We start from the raw sequence: 19040 nt of genomic DNA, 5'->3' as shown, positions 1-19040 counted from the left end.
TATAAACAATCATAATTTCATCAAAGAGAATGACAATAAAGAGACAACAGACCAAAACTTAAGAGTGCCAAAGTGGTTCTGAGAGGAAGTTTTATATCTCTAAATGCTTACATGAATAAAATAGAGAAAGAGAATGAATTGGGCACACTATTAAAAAAAAGCTAGAAAAAGAACAAATTAAAAATCCCCAATTAAACACAAAATTAGAAATCCTGAAAAATCAAAAAAGAGATTAATAAAATTGAAAGTAAGAAAACCATTGAACTAATAAAAACCAAGAGCTGATTTTATGAAAAAAAAAAAAACCAGATAAGCCTTTGGTTAATTTGATTTAAAAGATGAAGAAAATCAAGTTACCAGTATCAAAAAGGAAAAGGGTGAATTCACCATCAATTTAGAGGAAATTAAAGCAATAATTAGGGGCTATTTTGCCCAACAGCTGCCAATAAATCTAACAACCTACATGAAATGGATGAATATTTGCAAATATACAAATTGCCCAGATTAACAAAAGAGGACATAAAATACTTAAATAATCCCATTTTAGAAAAAGAAATTGAACGAGTCATTAATGAGCTCCCTAAGAAAAAAATCTCCAGGGCCAGATGGATTTAAAAGGGAATTCTATCAAACATTTAAAGAATCATTAATTCCAATACAATTTAAACTATTTGGAAAAATTGGTGGAGTCCGAACAAATTCCTTTAATGACACAAATGAGGTAATGATACCTAAACCAGTAAGAGCAAAAATAGAGAAAGAAAATTATAGACCAATTTTCCTAATGAATATTGATGCAAAATTTTAAATAAAATATTAGTGAAGAAATTATAGCAATTTATCATCAGGATAATATACTATAACAAAGTGGGATTTATACCAGGAATACAGAGATGATTCAATATTTAGGAAAACTATCAGCATAATTGATGATATAGATAACAAAACAAACAGAAATCATAAAATAAAAAGAAAACTTTTGACAAAATACAGCACCATTCCTATAAAAAACACTAAAGAACAGAGGAATAAATGGAATTTTCCTTAAAATGATAAGTAGTGTCTATCTGAAACCACCAGCAAGCATTATCTGTAACAGGGATAAGCTAGAAGACTTCCTGATAACATCATGGGTGAAAAAAGGGTGCCCATCATCACCACTATTATTCAGTACTACACTAGAAATGTTAGCTTTAGCAGTAAGAGAAGAAAAAGAAATTGAAGGAATTCAAATAGGCAATGAAGAAACAAAACCAGCACTCTGCAGATGATATGATGGTACACTTAAAGAATCAACTATATACCAAGACAATGTCAAAATGGGTACATGACTTAGACCTAAAAGGTGATATATAAGCAAATCAGAGAGCAAGGAATAGTTTACCTGTCAGATCTACGGAGAAGGATAGAATTTATGACCAAACAAGAGATACAGAGCATTATGAAATTGCAAAATGGATCATTTTGATTACATCAAATTGAAAAGTTTTTACATAAAGCAAACCAATGCAACCAAACTTAAAAGGAAAGCAGAAAGCTGGGAAAAAAATTTTAGAGTATCTCATAAAGGCCTCATTTCTCAAATTTATAGAGAGCTGAGTCAAATTTAGAAGAATACAAATAATTCTCCAATGGATACATGGTCAAAGAATATAAACAGGCAGTTTCAGGTGAAGAAATTAAAGCTATCTACAGCCATATGAAAAAATCCTCTATATCACTGTTGATTAGAGAAATGCAAATTAAAACAACTCTGAGGTACCACCTCACACCTACCAAATTGGCTAATAGGACAGAAAAAGAAAATGATAAATGTTGGAGAAGATGTGGGATAATCAGAACACTAATGCATTGTTGGTGGAGCTGTGAAATGATTCAACCATTCTGAAAAGCAATTTGGAACTATGCACAAGGGCAACCAAACTGTGCACACCATTTGATCCAGCAATATCACTACTAGGTCTGTATCCCAAAGAGATCACAAAGAAGGGAAAAGGACCTTCATGTACAAAAATATTTATAGAAGCTCTTTTTGTAGAGTCCACTTAAGGTATTAAGTAGTTTAGGGGAGGGGAGCAGTGGTGGAAAACTTATGGAATGGAGTTTCTCTCCTATTCTTGCCAGATGATTGTCTTTCACAAACCATGTTGTTTCCCTGGGACGTAGAAAGAATCAGTGATGGTATCATCACAAATAGGACTTGGCATCTAAATACTCAGGTTTTTCTATGATAGAAAGCAAACAAAGAAGTTCCAATCCCTATTAACTTCACGTTGTGATAAAAAACTTTCTGGGTTAGAACAAGTATTAGAGGCTGATTAGAGACATCAAGATTATGTCTCATAGATGACAGATAAAATCCTACCAGGTTGTCTTTTAAATAATGGTGTAACTAACTTGTGGTGCGACTTTGGGCAAGTCATAACCTCTCCAGACCTTGTTTTCCTCTATTAAAATACCTTCTAGCTAATGCTATAGATTTAACTGATATTTAGTTGAGAAAATTAGAATTAAAAGATATATTTCATCTTCTAAAATTTTTTATTTATTTCAATAATTTACCTGTGACAATGTAACTGAAACTTTTAAATTACATTTCTTAATATTAAATATCAGTATTTTGTATTAATCCTATGTTTGAATTGATTATGCTTACAGAAGTTTATTTTGTATAAAATACACACATAATATATGCATATATCTATGTGCATGTAGTTTATTTTATATTAAATACTTTATTTTATGTAAAATACATGTATGTGTATATCTTTGCATATGTGTATATTTTATAAATATATGTATACACACACACACACATATATGCACACACACATTTGTATATGCTTTCTTCTAGTTCTTTTTTGATGGCAAAAAGAATGCCATCATTTATAAGGTTTTCTTAACCACCTTTTTCTTTGGATAATAACTAACACATACAGCATTTTAAGGTTTTCAAAGTATCTTACATGTGTTATCTCATTTGATCCTCACAACACCCCTATGAAGCAAGTGCTATTACTATTATTGTAATTTAAAGGGTGAGGAAATTGAGTATGCTTGTGGAGTGGGGGGGGGCACTTAAGAGGGGAGGTGGTATTAAGTCAATTGCTCAGGTGCACAAAAGCAGTAAGGATCAAAGGCAGGTCTTCATGATTCCACTTCTAGAATTCTCTCCACTATCCCACTTATCTACCCCAGGTTAAAAAAAAAAAAGATAGAAACTGCAGTTTAGTACTGTCAATCACCCATCAGAACAATTATGACTAAAATTAATATGTAACAGAAAAGGAGAGATAAAAGAAGCCCATTTACAGTTATTTTACATCACCATTATTTTTACTTTGTTCAAAAGGGATCCCATTAAAGTAAAAGGCTTACAAAATCCAACCATATACTAATTCTGAAGTGTTAAAATGTTTTTTTTTTCTTTCTGGATGACATATACACAAATATCAGATCGTTTATTCTAATTCCATTTTACAGATGAAGAAACTAAGGCCCAGGAGGGGAAATAAACTTGTCCAAGGTCACATAGGTATTTAAGATAGGGATTTTCTCCAAGGCCTCTTATTCCAAATTGCTCTCCCCCAAAACATCTTTGCCACATGGCTCGAGGAGAGATTAAAGAAGCTATAATATATTCATGCTGAATATTCAAGTTTCCCTAACAAATTTTCAAAATACCAAAAATTTCTAATGGAGAAAGTAGTAGAACTAAGGCCAGGGAAAGAAAATAAGCCATGCCTCTCCTCATCCCCTATTCCCTCTATTTCTAAATTATCAGCAGATATTTGCAAATGCTATGTAAGAATTATAGCCTATTACTACTTAGAATAACAATGTTCCTAAGCATTGCGATCCTTGAAGTGAACTGGTTTTTAATAATAATAAATCTGTTAAAGCCAAAGAATTTGAAACAAAATTTAGGAGAAAGGAATATAGTAGTACATCAAGTTTTAGGGTGCCAGGATACCTTTCTCACATTAACTAACAACTATATATTGAAAATAGCACAATTGGTTATATGTTTTTAAAGGAAGTAAGTAAGAATTACTAGAATTACTTGAAACTTGAGCTGGGCTTAGTGTGACATAAGAAAAACAAACTGAAACACGATGAAAAATTAGTTTTAGTATTTTCTCTTACATTGTTTCTTTACCATTATAAGCCCATGTGAGGGCTCTTATTCTCTATGAAACTTTCCCAGACTAGGCAAAGAAGGTGTGGGATTTTTCCCATTCACTTTCACGTGCATAGATTTTAATATTTACTCTTATTTATAACTAACCATTTTAGTTTATTAATTATACTAAGTAGCAAACATCCTTAGCACAGAAGATTTAGCACAGTAGCTGTGTTTGATCTATTATGCATGACCAGCTGAAGTACCTCTTCTAAAGTTATTATGCCAGCAAATTATAAATTTTCATAGAAAATGAATGATTCTTTTTTATATTTATTAAAATTTCTCTTTAAAGATCTTTTTGGATGGTTAAGTGAAGTCAGATGATGAATAATAACTCTGTGCCCTCTTTAAGAATTATCACTAATTAGGAATTCAATAAGGTTTCAACATACTCAGTAATTCTAATCTTTTTTTTTAAAAGGAGGAATTCTTTTCTTCCCTTCCCCAGGCCTACTGTTTGTTTTTTTTCAGAGTTGAAGGATATTATACTGTACCTTGATTTCTTCTATTTCATCTGGTACTATCTTGTAAGCCGATATAGTCCCACCCAACCTGAAATTGGGAGAAGAAAATACTCTCAAAATCAAGAATAGTATATAAGAAAATATGGAAAATAAAAAATGCAACATCTTCCAACTAATTTATAGGAAAACCAACTGATATTAGGGAAGATGGAAACCCAGTGGCTGAATTTCAACAAAAACTATGTATTATTGGTTAGTAGGTTGAAAAAAGAGTGTCATGAGTCAGCAAGTGTAGGCAACAATGAACCTCCATTATTTTGTATACAATGAAGTTTTCTTTTTCAACTATGACAATATTAAATTTAAATACGGAAATTTGAATACATTGAGATTGGAAGCATCTCCTAATCATTATCACAAAATAAGTTTTTCAGAAATAATGAAGCATATTCAATTTTGCTGTTCTCATTAAAATATTTAATATTATTTAAATATATAAATATGGATCAAAAGAAAAATTAACCTAAAATATTAATTTCAGAATTATTTAATCTTTAAATAATGTCCATTTTGTATATTTTATAATACATAAGAAATACTTTATACACATGTATATGTATACTAGGTGGGTGTGATGAAAATATTTTTATGGATAGGAATGCATAACCAGGAAAGTTTGCATACTACTGGTTTAGTGCATAACAAAGGAATGGGTAGTTTGATTTTAAAAATCTATTTTGTAGTGCATATAGATCATGCTACTGATACTGATACACACATATATTACCTACATTGGAATTCAGCTTTACAAAGTCAAAAACAAAATGGTAGTCTCAGACTTCCAGATAAATATTACTACATATCAATTCAATGACAAACCATTTCTACTCTTAAAGACAGAGGTAGCAGAGGAGTTAAAATATGTCTGATGAATTAACAGACTGACTAAATCAGGGGTGCAGTCTGCAGCCTGGAGGTCACATGTGGCCTTCTAGGTCCTTGGGTACTGCCTTTTGACTAAGTCCAACTCTTACACAACAAATCCTTTTATTAAGGGGATTTGTTCTGTGAAGTTTGGATTCAGTCAAAGGGCTGCAGGGCCCAGTGGACCACATGTGGCCTCGAGGACACAGGTTCTACACCTCTGGACTAAATGATGACCAAGCCAAAGGCTTAGAGAAACTAGCTCTACAAAGGAACTTGCTCCTGCTACTTTTTGCCTCTTCATTTTTATCTACCACTCTCATTATTTCACCAACTTGGTATCATGCCTACTTCTGTGGATCTGAAATTTTTTCAGAGAGAAAAGTAATCATCAACCTGAGCTTTCAAAAGGCTCTGATCTTTACAATGATATACAAAATAGATATCACTGGATATCTTATACTACAAACAAATAGTGACAGATTTCAACTATAAAAAAGTTCAAAATAATTTTTCCTTCCAAATTAATCTTGAATTTTAGTATACTTGAATAAATTTAACATTACATAAAAGGTAATTTAAATCTACAAATGTGTTTAACAATTACTGCTGAAATAATATTTGACTAAGAATTCTGGACAAGACAGTAAATTAAATTTCCTGAGGAATTTAATATTAAGGTTTATATGAAGGGACTATTTTATGGATCTCAAATCAGATTTTTAAAACTATGCTATGAATGCTTGAGTTCTTTATAATTCAAATTTTAAAATAACAATCTATGCCACCTAAACTTTGATTATAAACTGCTTTATATTATTTTATAATTATTTCATATGAGGAATTTTGTTTCCATCATTAAGCAATGCATCTTATACCTGTATTGTGTCTATGGGGCCTACTACAGTCCTGAACACATAGTGAGTATTTAATTAGTGTATGTTGAACGTACTTTCAAATATTTCAGAAAAGCAATACATTAAACAATAACAAAATGAAACCAAAAAAAGGAAATAAAACTTGCGACGTGTACAAAATCAATACAATCACTACTAAAATTCTTCAAGATAAAATATGTCATCTATGTTATTTTCATAATAGCTTAACACAGTGCCTTGCACACAGTAAGTTCTTAATATTTTTCTTTTTTCAAAATTTTAGACTACAATACTAAAACTTAAATATACAATAGAGAAAAGGAAAAGGAACATATTATTAACTTAAATATTGAAACAAATACAAAATAAGAAAAGAAAAAAAGCATATAATTTGCACAGAAGAATGTAAGACAGAATTCAAAATACATAACAATAAATTTCCATGTCCAGGAAGCCTATATAAGAAAATGATGAATGCTGGAGAGGATGTGGGAAAATTGGAACATTGTTACATTGTTGGTGGAGTTGTGAACTGATCCAGCCATTCTCGAGAGCAATTTGGAACTATGGCCAAAGAGCTATAAAAATGTGCATACCGGGATGCCCATCAATTGGGGAATGGCTGAACAAGCTGTGATATATGAAGGTAATGGAATACTATTGTGCCATAAAAAATGGGGATGATACAGACTTCATAATAACCTGGAAAAACCTACATGATATAATTCTTAGCGAGTGGAGCAGAACCAGGGGAACACTATACACACAGATATATGGATTCTGTGATGACTAACCCTGACAGACTGCTCTTCTCAGCAATACAAGGTACAAAGACAACTCCAAAGGATTCACGATAGAGAATGCTATCTACATCCAGGGAAAGAACTATGGAGTCTGAATGCAGATCGAGGCGCACTTTATGCTTGCCTTTTATTCCCCCCTTTGTTTTTTTTTCTCTTTTGTTTTTGGGTTTTTTTTTTTTTTGGTTCTGCTTCTTCTTTCTCATGATTCATTCCACTGGTCATAATTCTTCTTTAGAACTTGACTACTGTGCAAATAATTTCAATGTGAAGTTATATGTCAAAGATATGTTGGATTCCATGCCGTCTTGGGAGGGAGGGAGGTGGGGGAGAAGAAAATCTGGAACTCAAAATTATGTAGAACTGAGTGTTGTAAACTAAAAATAAAAACATCTTAAAGTTTGAAAAAAATGTACATACCCTTTGACCCAACAATAACAATTCTAGGGCTATATCCCAAAGAGATCATACAAGTGGGAAAGGGACCTGTATATACAAAAATATTTATAGCAGCTCTTTTTGTGGTGGCAAAGAGTTGGAAATCAAGGGGATGCCCATCAATTGGGGAATGGCTAAACAAGTTGTGGTATATGGATGTAATGGAATACTATTGTGCAATAAGAAATGAGGAACAGACAGATTTCATTACAACCTAGAAAGACTTATATGAACTGATGCTGAGTGAGGGGAACAGAACCAGGAGAACATTATACACAATTACAGAAATATGATATTTGTAAGGACTAACTTTGATAGACTTGACTCCTCTCATCAATGCAAGGTTGAAAGATAGCTCCAAAAGATTCATGATAGAAAAAGCTATGCACATCCAGAGAAAGAATTGTGGAGTCTGAATGCAGATTGAGGCAAACTTTTTGCTCTCTCTTTTTTTTTTCCTTCTTTTTTGGTCTTGTTTCTCCTTTCTCATGATTCATTCCATTGGTTATAATTTTTCATTACAACTGGACTATTATGTAAATAAGTTCAATGTGAAGGTATATGTAGAACCTACATCGGATTACATGCTGTCTTGAGGGTTTGGGGGGAGGAGTGGGAGGGAGAGAAAATTTGGAACCCAAAAACTTGTGGAACTGAGTTTTGTAAACTAAGAATAAAACTAAGAATAAAAAATAAATTTATTAATAAAAAAAGAAAGAACATAATTTTAAATCCTAAAAAAAGCCTATATAATAAATACTATGCATTGCTTGAGAGACATCCATCTTTTCTTTGCTTCCCAGTAAGTTTTCTTTTGTTCTCTGGTAATGTTAAGCAAGGGGGGAGTTGTTTTTTTTTTTTTTTTTTTTTTTACTGTTTTCTCTTTTGGAATGCAAAGGCGATCAAGTGCCTTTAATGAGTCTTGCCTTTGAATCTGGCAGGTAAAGTGGGACCTTTTGTTGTCTTTTGTTTTGGAGTGCTTCTCAGCACTGAGGTAATCAAGTACTTTTGATGAGTCTTGCCTTTCAAATGTAATTTCAGCACATGCTGTTGAAAAAAACGACACCAATAGACTTGCTCCATGCAGGGTTGCCACAAATCTTCAATTGGTAAAAAATGCAATATCTGCAAAGTGCAATAAAATGAGGTATGCCTGTATTATAAAGTAGAAAACATAAAACTTATTTGATACTAGTTAAAGAGCACAAAAGTCTATCAATGGAACTGACAAAATAAGCAAGACCCAGAAGCAATTGAACACTGCAGTTTATTGTTCTATAAATTCTATAAGAACTGTATTTTGTAATACAAGGAAAATTAGGAACCCCTGAGTAACCCCTAGCTACTGACGAGCCCCCTAGGATCCGGTGACTCCTTCCTGGAATGTCAATAGATAGGACCATCCCACTGAGAGATAACCTGGCAGATCCTGTCTAGCAGATATCCCTGAGACTCCTTGGTTCCTTCCTGGAATGTCAATAGATAGGACCATCCCACTGAGAGATAACTTGATAGACCCTTCCTGGGAGATATCCCTGGGACTCTGGGACTCCACCAAGGAATGTAAATGAGATTATCCCACTAGTACGATAACCTGACTGAATCTTTTGATCAGCCAGGACCTTGGTTCCTCTTCCCCCCTACTCTGTACCCCCATATCCTATATAAGCCAAGCCATCACCCCAACACATTTGCCATTGATTTGTGGTGCCGTACCCCGATGGCCGCCGGCTAATAAATTCTCCACTTAAAACTTATACTCTGTGGTGTGTCTCGCTCGCTTCTGGTACAACATTTTGGAGGCCCCAGCGAGATGTGGCGGTATTTCGTGTTACCGCCCTGGAGACACACACAGAATTCCGGACCTCAACAGGGAGTCTCTGCCCCCGATCCACCTTCTCTCACTTCAGAGGGCCGGCTCCTGGGGATTTCTTTTCCTAGGACTCTGATGTGGAGTGATGGTCTCGGAGAATGGACTCTTTGCTGACCTGTCCCTTTTCGGCCTACGGAGAATTCTGGTTTTGTAGACCTCTAGAGGTAAGGTTTTTCTGGTTTGGTTTCTGGTTTGGGGCTAGCCATTTGGGTCTCTGATACCATGCTAAACCCTGACGAGGCTGTGGTACAGAGCTAGGAAGCTGGGACGCCACCCTTCCTATTGGGGTGTGGGAAGATTGGGGTGTTTTCCTTGAAGAGGGAACCTGGTTTATTTTCTTTCCTCTGAGGGGACCTGCTTAGCCCCAGTTAACTCATGCCATTGGTTATATGTTTTGTGTTGGGTATGGGAAGATTGGGGTGTTTTCCTTGAAGAGGGAACCTGGTTTATTTTCTTCCCTCTGAGGGGACCTGCTTAGCCTCAGTTAACCCATGCTACCGGGTCTGTTTGGGTATGGGAAGATTGGGGGTGTTTTCCTTGAAGAGGAAACCTGGTTTATCTTCTTTCCTCTGAGGGGACCTGTTTAGCCTCCAATTAGCCCATGCTGTTGGTCTCTGTTTTGTGTTGGAGGTGTGAGAGAGATTGGGGGTCGTATCTTTGAGGAGGAAATCTTTCCTCTGAGGGGGCCTGCTTAGCCTTCAGTTCGATCCACACCGTGAACTTTGTTGTGTTTTGAGTTCGTCTCTGTTAGCGTGTCTGTGTCAATTGTGAAATGTCTATGTTTTGTTAAAAAAATCTGAAACTTAGGCAGCCAGAGATATCAGGCTGCCACTAGGGAAACAGACTCCCTTCCTTGTGGCTCCCGTTTGGCCAGCGTGGAACTACGGGAATGGGTTAAAATTTGGCAAATTCTGGGTTTTAAATTGTTAAAAAGTTTGGAAATTGGTTAGTTGAATTTGGGAAGAAAGAACTCCTGAAATTGTAAATCCATTCCAGGAGCTCACTCTTGCGAAAACATCTCCTCCCAATGAATGCCTTCTGGCTAAAACCTCAGTTATAGCCTTCAGCGGGACTCTCGCATTTGTCTTAGTCCCGGATTCCCTTAGATTCAAGTACAAAAGAGGTTTTTGGGAGTGAGCAAGGGGTGAAGTTTACCTGAATTACAATCATTGAGATCTTTTCACTAGGGCTGCAGTAAAAGTTAGAGCAGTTAAATCAAACTCCTCTTCTCCCGGATCAGATTAGTAGAGAATGCAGGAGAACTGTAGGGAAAAACTTAAATCGCCCTCCCCACCGGGCAATGAGGAGAGGGATAGAAAGTCACAGACTCACAGTCAGTCCTGTGCCCCTGAGTACCTTTGTAGCCCGTCCTTGTGGTAAAGTTTAAAAGGTAAATTTATGAAAGAGAGAGATAGAAAACCTGTATAAGGAATTTAGGAGGGTTGTAGAATAGCAGCTTGAGATTACCTGTCTAGTCAGGAGTCCATGTGCTCCTCTTGGCTGCCATGTGCTGCTCCTGGCCTCACCCTTCCCCCACCCTCCACAGTGAAAGGTTATCAGAGCTGAAGCTAAAAGGAAACTTGTAAAGAAATAGGGTTGGTCAGTTAGTGCTTGGAAGGGTAGGCTCCTTGCCCTCAAGGGGCTGCCAGGCCCCACCTAGGGAGGAGCTCCTTAGAAAACTAAAAGGGATTTTTTCCTGCTCTTATTTTCCTTGGGAGTCCGAAAAAAATCCTTTTAGGCATTTTTGTATAAGATGAAGCTTGGAACAAAATTAAGTTTCTCTTTCTTTCATAAGTTCATTCATGGCCAGGCAAAAGTTCCTATACCTGGGCCAGAGGTAGTGGTGCTGAAGAATATACAGCTAAATAAAGTGTATTTGGGATGTTAATGTATTAGTATATGTGATACACGTATTTATATATTAATACATTAATATATAATACCAAAAGTAATAAGCTGAATAATTTCTATATGTGGAAGTCTGGAAATGCAATAGATGTCATCTGAAAATTATTGTTTCTGTATTTCTAAACTTGCATCGTGTTCCCAAAATTCTCTTAGATTGTGAAATTTGAGAAGACCATTGTGTGGTAAGAAATGATATTATAGCAATTTTAATCTGATTTTGATATATGTGAATTGGGTTTTTAAAGGGATGTGATAAAATTTGGAACTGTTATATGTGGTTATAACAAGTAAATAATTAATAATACTGATATTTAACCATGAGAACAGACTTTTTGCGTGAAAAAGTTTTCTATTATGAGAATATATCTGGTGATTTAAAGTTATAGTTTCAAATAATGATATGAAAGATTCTCTGTGCAAGGAGATTTAGAAATGTGATCACCTAAATTGATAAAAGGGTTGTTTCAAGTTTTAAAATGCATAATTATGTTTAGGGCACTGGTACATTTCTAAATTGTGTAATGTGACAAACAGATGTATCAGCAATATTGAAAAATGTGGTAATCTTTTATAATGCAGAGAGTATTGGGCCTTAGAAATTAAAATGTTACCACTAGTGGTTATGAATCAGATTTGATTTGCTTATCCAACTCAGTTATGATCACTAGATTGGTAATTAATTGGAATCTGTTTCAAGTTTTAGATACATGATAATTGCTTGTGGTGTACTTATTTCTAAGTTAGTTATTATATACAAATTGGTTAACATCGCATTACCTGTGCTGTTAGAGAATAATTCTCTTATAATCTGGATGTTGTTAGATTGAGAATCGTAGTTAATTAAGAAATTGAGGTTATTAACTGAAACAAGAACTTTTGAAACCATCTAGTCATGAATTCTTATCAATCTTGTGTGGTTTTCTGTGTAGAGGAATTCTTATGGAAAGTCCTGGTAAACCTTATTATTGTGATAAGGCTAATTAATTGAGTATGTAATTTATAGAAATTAAGTGTCCTCCCATTATAACACTTTTTTGATTAAGGAACTTTGTAATGTCTAGGAATTCTGTGCAATATTTGAGAGTGAGGACATTTGGCACCAACTTAGTTAATGAATTCCAGCATTTAAGGGTTAATTTGCTTTAAGGAAAAAGGAGATGTCTATCATTTTAAAACCTTCTAAATAATTGTGTTCAGGAAAGTTTAGCGAGCATGCCTTTTAACATCTGGATAAAAAAAAAATCCTTATTAGAATTATTAGAATTGATGCTTATCTATAGAAGGGCCCATTCAATGTCTTATTCAAGTTTTTTTGAGTAAGGAGGTTCCAACCGACTGTCTGAATTCCTTACTCCTCCCCGCCCTTAGTTTAGATAAGAAGAAAAGAATTTCACCTTAGCCCACCTGTCTGAAGGGAAGGAAAGGAGAGGGGCAGCAATAAGAGGACAGTAGGGGTCAAGAAGCCTCCAACCTGGCTTCTTAAAAAAAACTGATAAGATTAGACTAAGACTTGAGATGGGTTTGGCCTAGTAGTTAATTAGTGAAGTCTGCCATCTGATGGAGAAGAACCCACCCTCAGGGGGGAGGTGAGATGGCAGATCTTTTTAATAAGTGTTCCTTCTTTTAGAATGAGTTATCACGAAAAACAAATCCCCTTTTTTGTGTCTTTGTGTGTTTAAGAAGCTGGAATGGGATTCCAGTATACACAGTTATGACAATGAAAGTACTAACTTATGAGTTGTTTTGTCTTATGGTTGAAATGTAAAGAAGACTTAGTACTAGGTTTGAAAGATTTGGAAAGGTGAATTAAGGTTGAGGGAAAATAGGAAAGGCAGATAAGAAAGTTTGGGGACAAATGGGAGTTAGCTAAGCCTCTCTTGTCCCGAGAATGATAGTTTCAGATGGTCAAAGTAAGTTGGAGATGAGTGTGAGGAAGTATTTAGAAGATGGAAAAGTTATGTAGCTTGATTTGATAATTGTTAGCTCAATAAAATTTGGGCAATCTTATCTGAAGGATATTTATTTGCTATTTAAGATTTTTGGGACTACAATTTAATATTGTCTTAAGCTCTGATTACAGGACTAGGTCACATGAAGCCAGTAATGGCACGGCAGGCGTTACAAGCTGAGAATTTTTTTAGGTGGGTCTGCCTGGGAGCAGTCGTGAAGACGACCTTGGACACAGCCTAGGTAGGATCTTCCTGACTTTATTTCCCAACTCTGCTATTTCCTTTCTGAAAAGGAAAGTCCCCACCTGGTTACACCTAAGCCCTGCTTTCAGCACCTGGTGACTGTAAGATTGGCTATCAGATATGACTCGTGCCTGCAATCAAACAGAGCTAAGGAAGTTCTTTCCTTCTGTTACATAGTCCCTCGTTTCTTTCATAGCAAATTTAAATTATTAAGAAGTTTTGTAAGCACTATGCTAAATCTGTTAGGTAATAGATAGATGAATATTGAAATATCTCTGAGTTATTATAATAGGATACAGGTATGATACAGCTTACAATTTTAACTTAGGTTCATGACCAAATAAAACATTGAAATAATATAGGGATAACATCCTCCAAAAGGGGAAAATGATTAGGCAAAGCAAATAAGGCAAAGATGTAATGTGATAGATGTCTAATAAAAGGAAGGGATAGCGAATTTTGAAAAAAGGCAATTGATTGATTCCCCTAAGAATTATGTACAGATGTGTATGAATGGCTCTAAAAATTTATCAGTTCTGGAAATTCAAGCTGATAAGTGTGCTTTGGTAATAAGATTTAAATTTGGATGCTAATACAAGAAAATTGTATAAGATAGTGGTACAGGTGAAAATATATCCCCTTTGTAAAGTATCTGTAAGTTATAGTAAGTTAAAATTGTCTGAGAATTTCTAGATCTGAACCAGAGAAGCAGAACTCTCTTTTACTATCAAGGGACCAGATAACTACAATCAGGCATCTGGGATTTTAAAATACTGCTTTAAATGAACATTGTGAGGAGTGGACATCTGGGCCTATAGAAGACCTCGCCCTGCGGTTCCAAGAGCCTGGGAGGGACAGCACCGGACGCAGACGGCTTTCTCACAGGATCCGGAACCAGAACCTGAGCAAAGACCTGTTTTTTTCCCTTCTGCGTCCTTGTGTTCCCAAGACTGTTTTTCCTGAACTTTTATTATGTTCCCTCTGCTTACTTACAATTAGTTTACAATTTCTGCCCATCCCTGGGGATGTCCAAATACAGAAAAGGGAAAACCTGACTCCACCTAGATAGGGATCTTAAAACTTCACCCTGTGGAAAATAGAGTTTTTTCCATACCTTTAATTGGTCTTTAGGCGAAACTTTCAGTTTGCCTTTGACCAAAAAGGGGGAAATGTGGGATGTTTTGGGAAATGTGGGATGTTTTATACCATTTTTTAAAATTTCTGGAGTGCAGTACCTGGGGAGGCTCCTTGGACTCTCCTTGAGTCTTCCAACTAGGTCTGGCCTTCCCCTGGGGCCAACGACCTAGCCTCCCTTTTATTGTCACCCCTGCTTAGCATTTTGGTTGGCCTCCTAATTTTATTGTTATGCCCCATCAGGTCGTTCCTTTTTCAAGGATTTGAAATTCCCATGAAGAAAAAAGTGGGGAATGTAATACAAGGAAAATTAGGAACCCCTGAGTAACCCCTAGCTACTGACGAGCCCCCTAGGATCCGGTGACTCCTTCCTGGAATGTCAATAGATAGGACCATCCCACTGAGAGATAACCTGGCAGATCCTGTCTAGCAGATATCCCTGAGACTCCTTGGTTCCTTCCTGGAATGTCAATAGATAGGACCATCCCACTGAGAGATAACTTGATAGACCCTTCCTGGGAGATATCCCTGGGACTCTGGGACTCCACCAAGGAATGTAAATGAGATTATCCCACTAGTACGATAACCTGACTGAATCTTTTGATCAGCCAGGACCTTGGTTCCTCTTCCCCCCTACTCTGTACCCCCATATCCTATATAAGCCAAGCCATCACCCCAACACATTTGCCATTGATTTGTGGTGCCGTACCCCGATGGCCGCCGGCTAATAAATTCTCCACTTAAAACTTATACTCTGTGGTGTGTCTCGCTCGCTTCTGGTACAACATTTAACGCAGTTATATCACTACCAGGCATGCCTAATAAGAGATAAAAGTAGAGGGAAAAGTCCCATATTTACAAGAACAATTTTTGTAGTAAAGAACAATAAGGAAAGTGGGGGAATGACTAAATACATCATGGTATGTTAATGTAGTATAACACTATTGCAGAGTAAAAAGTCTAAATATGAAGGATTCAGAGTAACTTGGGAATACTTACATTTAAACTAGGAAAAACAATTTACACATAAAGGAAAAACACTCAAACTTTTCTTTGCATCATCTTATAATGACTTTAGAGATGATGGAGTGTCTTCTACCTATCAGCAACAAGGTGGAGAACAAGAGGTACAGAAATGAAATTTTCAGATATAAGCAATGTGATTTTGATTTTGTTCCACTTAATTGTTGTAAGGCAGGGGAGGGAATCATTGGTGATTGATGCTGACTTTTTAAAAAGAACATCAATAAAACATTAAACAAAAAAAACCTACCACCAAAACAAACCTCACCTATTTCCTCTTTAGGAATTTCATCAGAGAATATAATTAGCAGTGATAGGTTCTTTCTTTCCTTCTAATCAGTGGCTTTATTGGCAGTCCACACTCTCGACTCTTACACCCTTCCTTTACAGTCAATCTCAAAGCTATGGAAAATGAAAAGTACAGCCTTCCCTTACAGCCTTAACAAAAAGGTTGGAGATTTCTTTTATTCCTCCCAAACTATTGGAGGAATGGCAACAATACAGCATAGCTGGGAAGAAGTGACAATAATTTAAACCTGGCATTGCAGGAAGAAACAAATGTAAATAAATATTTATATAGGCAAACAAATAAATCAATACTTATTTCATGCTTTGGCTGTTGATATCTGTGAGATTACTTGCTAAGCAACTATCAGCAGATAAGATACTTTTTTCTAAATAAAAGTTTACAGGAGGCCAGAAAACACTACAATAATACATCTAAAAGCCCAGAGCCATCTGTTTATGTTCTTTTAAGTGTATAGAAAGGCCAATATAAGACTTAACTAGTGTTGGTGTATATATTCACACTATAATCCAGTGGTGTCAAACTCAAATAGAAATGGTGACCACTAATGCATACAGTAGCAACCCTTTGGGCTGCATACTGATTTAGTTTTAAAATGTGATATTATCTATGTTTTACTGTATTTCTGTTTTGTTAAATATTTCCCAATTACATTTTGGCTGAATTCTAGGCATATGGCCAATGGGTTGTATGTCTGACACCTCTACAGTAGAACATAGATACATACAACCTAGGAATTTACTTCAAAGTAATACAGTCCATAGTTCATGTATATATATGGCATTATACTGAAGTAACTGAATTTTGATATGTAATTTCATTTGACTTCAATAAAAAGAACCATAGCAGACTTTATAGACCTTTGTTGTTTCACTATTCAAGAGAAATCCACAGAATCAGTATGTCAAAACATATGCGTACTCCCCAAAATATCATGGCTTTTTAAATGAGAATCTACATACGAACAAATAAAAAATACTATAATCACTACATAAAACAGAAAACATATGATATTTAAGAGACAACGACATAAAAGCCATATAATCTGGCTTAGATCATTAGAAGTACCTACAGATTTCTGAGAATGTAATGGTATTTGAAAGGGATGGTTCATTTAGCTGGTATATAGTCAATTTGATCAATAGTTACTAAATAACAACAAATGTTGCAAGGTGAAAGGTAAAACAGCTTAGTGAAGAAATAGTAAGCTAACTTCAGAATCAGAAAGAGGAAGGTTCAAATTGCACAATTAAGTCTGCATCATCCCCATTTCTTATGGCACAGTAGTATTCCATCACCTTCATATACCACAGCTTGTTCAGCCATTCCCCAACTGATAGGCATCCCTTTGATTTCCAATTCTTGGCCACCACAAAAAGAGCTGCTATAAATAGCCTTGTACATATGGGTCCTTTTCCCGCTTGTGTGATTTCTTTGGGATACAACCCTAGAAGTGGTATTGCTGGATCAAAGGGTATGAACATATCTATAGCCCTTTGGGCATAGTTCCAAACTGCTCTCCAAAATGGCTGGATCAGCTCACAGCTCCACCAGCAATGCAACAATGTTCCAATTTCCCCACATCCTTTCCAGCATTTATCATTTTCCTGTTTTATTATTTTAGCCAATCTGACAGGAGAGATGTGGTATCTAAGAGTTGTTTTGATTTGCATTTCTCTAATCAGTAGTGATCCAGAGCATTTTTTCATATGCCTATAGATAGCTTTAATTTCTTCCTCTGAAAACAGCCTGTTCATATCCTTTGACCATTTCTCAATTGGGGAATGGCTTGTATTCCTATATATTTGGCTCAGTTCCCTGTATATTTTAGAAATGAGGCCTTTATCAGAGATACTAGTTGGAAAGATTTTCTCCCAATTTTCTGCTTCCCTCCTAATTCTTGTTGCATTGGCTTTTTTTGTACAAAAACATTTCAATTTGACATAATCAAAATTATCCATTTTGCATTTTGTACTGCTCTCTATCTCTTGTTGGGTCAAGAATTCTTTACTTTTCCATAAATCTGATAAGTAAACTATTCCTTGCTTTCCCAAATTACTTATAGTATCAGCTTTTACTCCTAAATCATGAACCCATTTTGACTTTATTTTGGTATATGGTGTAAGATATTGGTCTATGCCCAGTTTTTGCCCTACCATTTTCCAATTTTCCCAACAGTTTTTGTGAAATAGTGAATTATTAGCCCAGAAACTGGCCTCTTTGGGTTTATCAAAGAGGAGATTGCTAAACTTGTTGATTTCTCCTACTTGTGTACCTATCCTATTCCACTGATCCACACCCCTGTTTCTTAACCAGTAACAGGCAGTTTTGATGACTGCTGCTCTGTAGTACAGTTTAATATCTGGTGTGGCTAAGCCACCTTCTCTAGCATGTCTTTTCATTAATATCCTAGATACTCTAGACCTCTTGTTCTTCCAAATGAATTTTGTTATTATTTTGTCCAGCTCAGTAAAATAATTTTTTGGTAGTTTGATTGGTATGGCACTGAATAGATAGATTAATTTAGGTAAAATTGTCATTTTTAATATATTAGCTCAGCCTAACCATGAGCAACTGATATTTTTCCGTTTATTTAGATCTGATTTTATTCGCATGAAAAGTGTTTCATAGTTATGTTCATATAGGCCCTGGGTTTGTCTTGGCAAATAGGCTCCCAAATATTTTATAGTGCCTTCAGTAACTCTGAATGGAATTTCTCTTTCTATCTCTTGCTGTTGGGCTTTGTCAGTAATGTATAGGAATGCTGAGGATTTATGTGGGTTTATTTTATATCCTGCAACTTTGCTAAAGTTGTTTATTATTTCAAGTAGTTTTTTACTTGATTCTATAGGATTCTCTAGATAAATCATCATATCATCTGCAAAAAGTGATAATTTAGTTTCTTCTTTTCCT

General features: G+C 35.4%; 1 protein-coding gene across 4 annotated transcripts in view; it reads right to left on the bottom strand.

The window, feature by feature from the left end:
• Positions 1 to 19040, bottom strand: part of GPHN (gephyrin) — an 885721-nt gene that overhangs the window by 524314 nt on the left and 342367 nt on the right. For all 4 annotated transcript variants that reach the window (XM_036769505.1, XM_036769507.1, XM_036769503.1 and 1 more), the window contains one exon: positions 4681 to 4738. In XM_036769505.1, the coding sequence (XP_036625400.1) occupies positions 4681 to 4738 (58 nt within the window). The remainder of the gene's footprint in view (positions 1 to 4680; positions 4739 to 19040) is intronic.

This window comes from Trichosurus vulpecula, chromosome 8, assembly GCF_011100635.1.
Source record: "Trichosurus vulpecula isolate mTriVul1 chromosome 8, mTriVul1.pri, whole genome shotgun sequence".
NCBI lineage: Eukaryota > Metazoa > Chordata > Mammalia > Diprotodontia > Phalangeridae > Trichosurus > Trichosurus vulpecula.
Note: the sequence above shows the minus strand (reverse complement) of the source record. Positions and strands in the feature narration are given on the sequence as shown.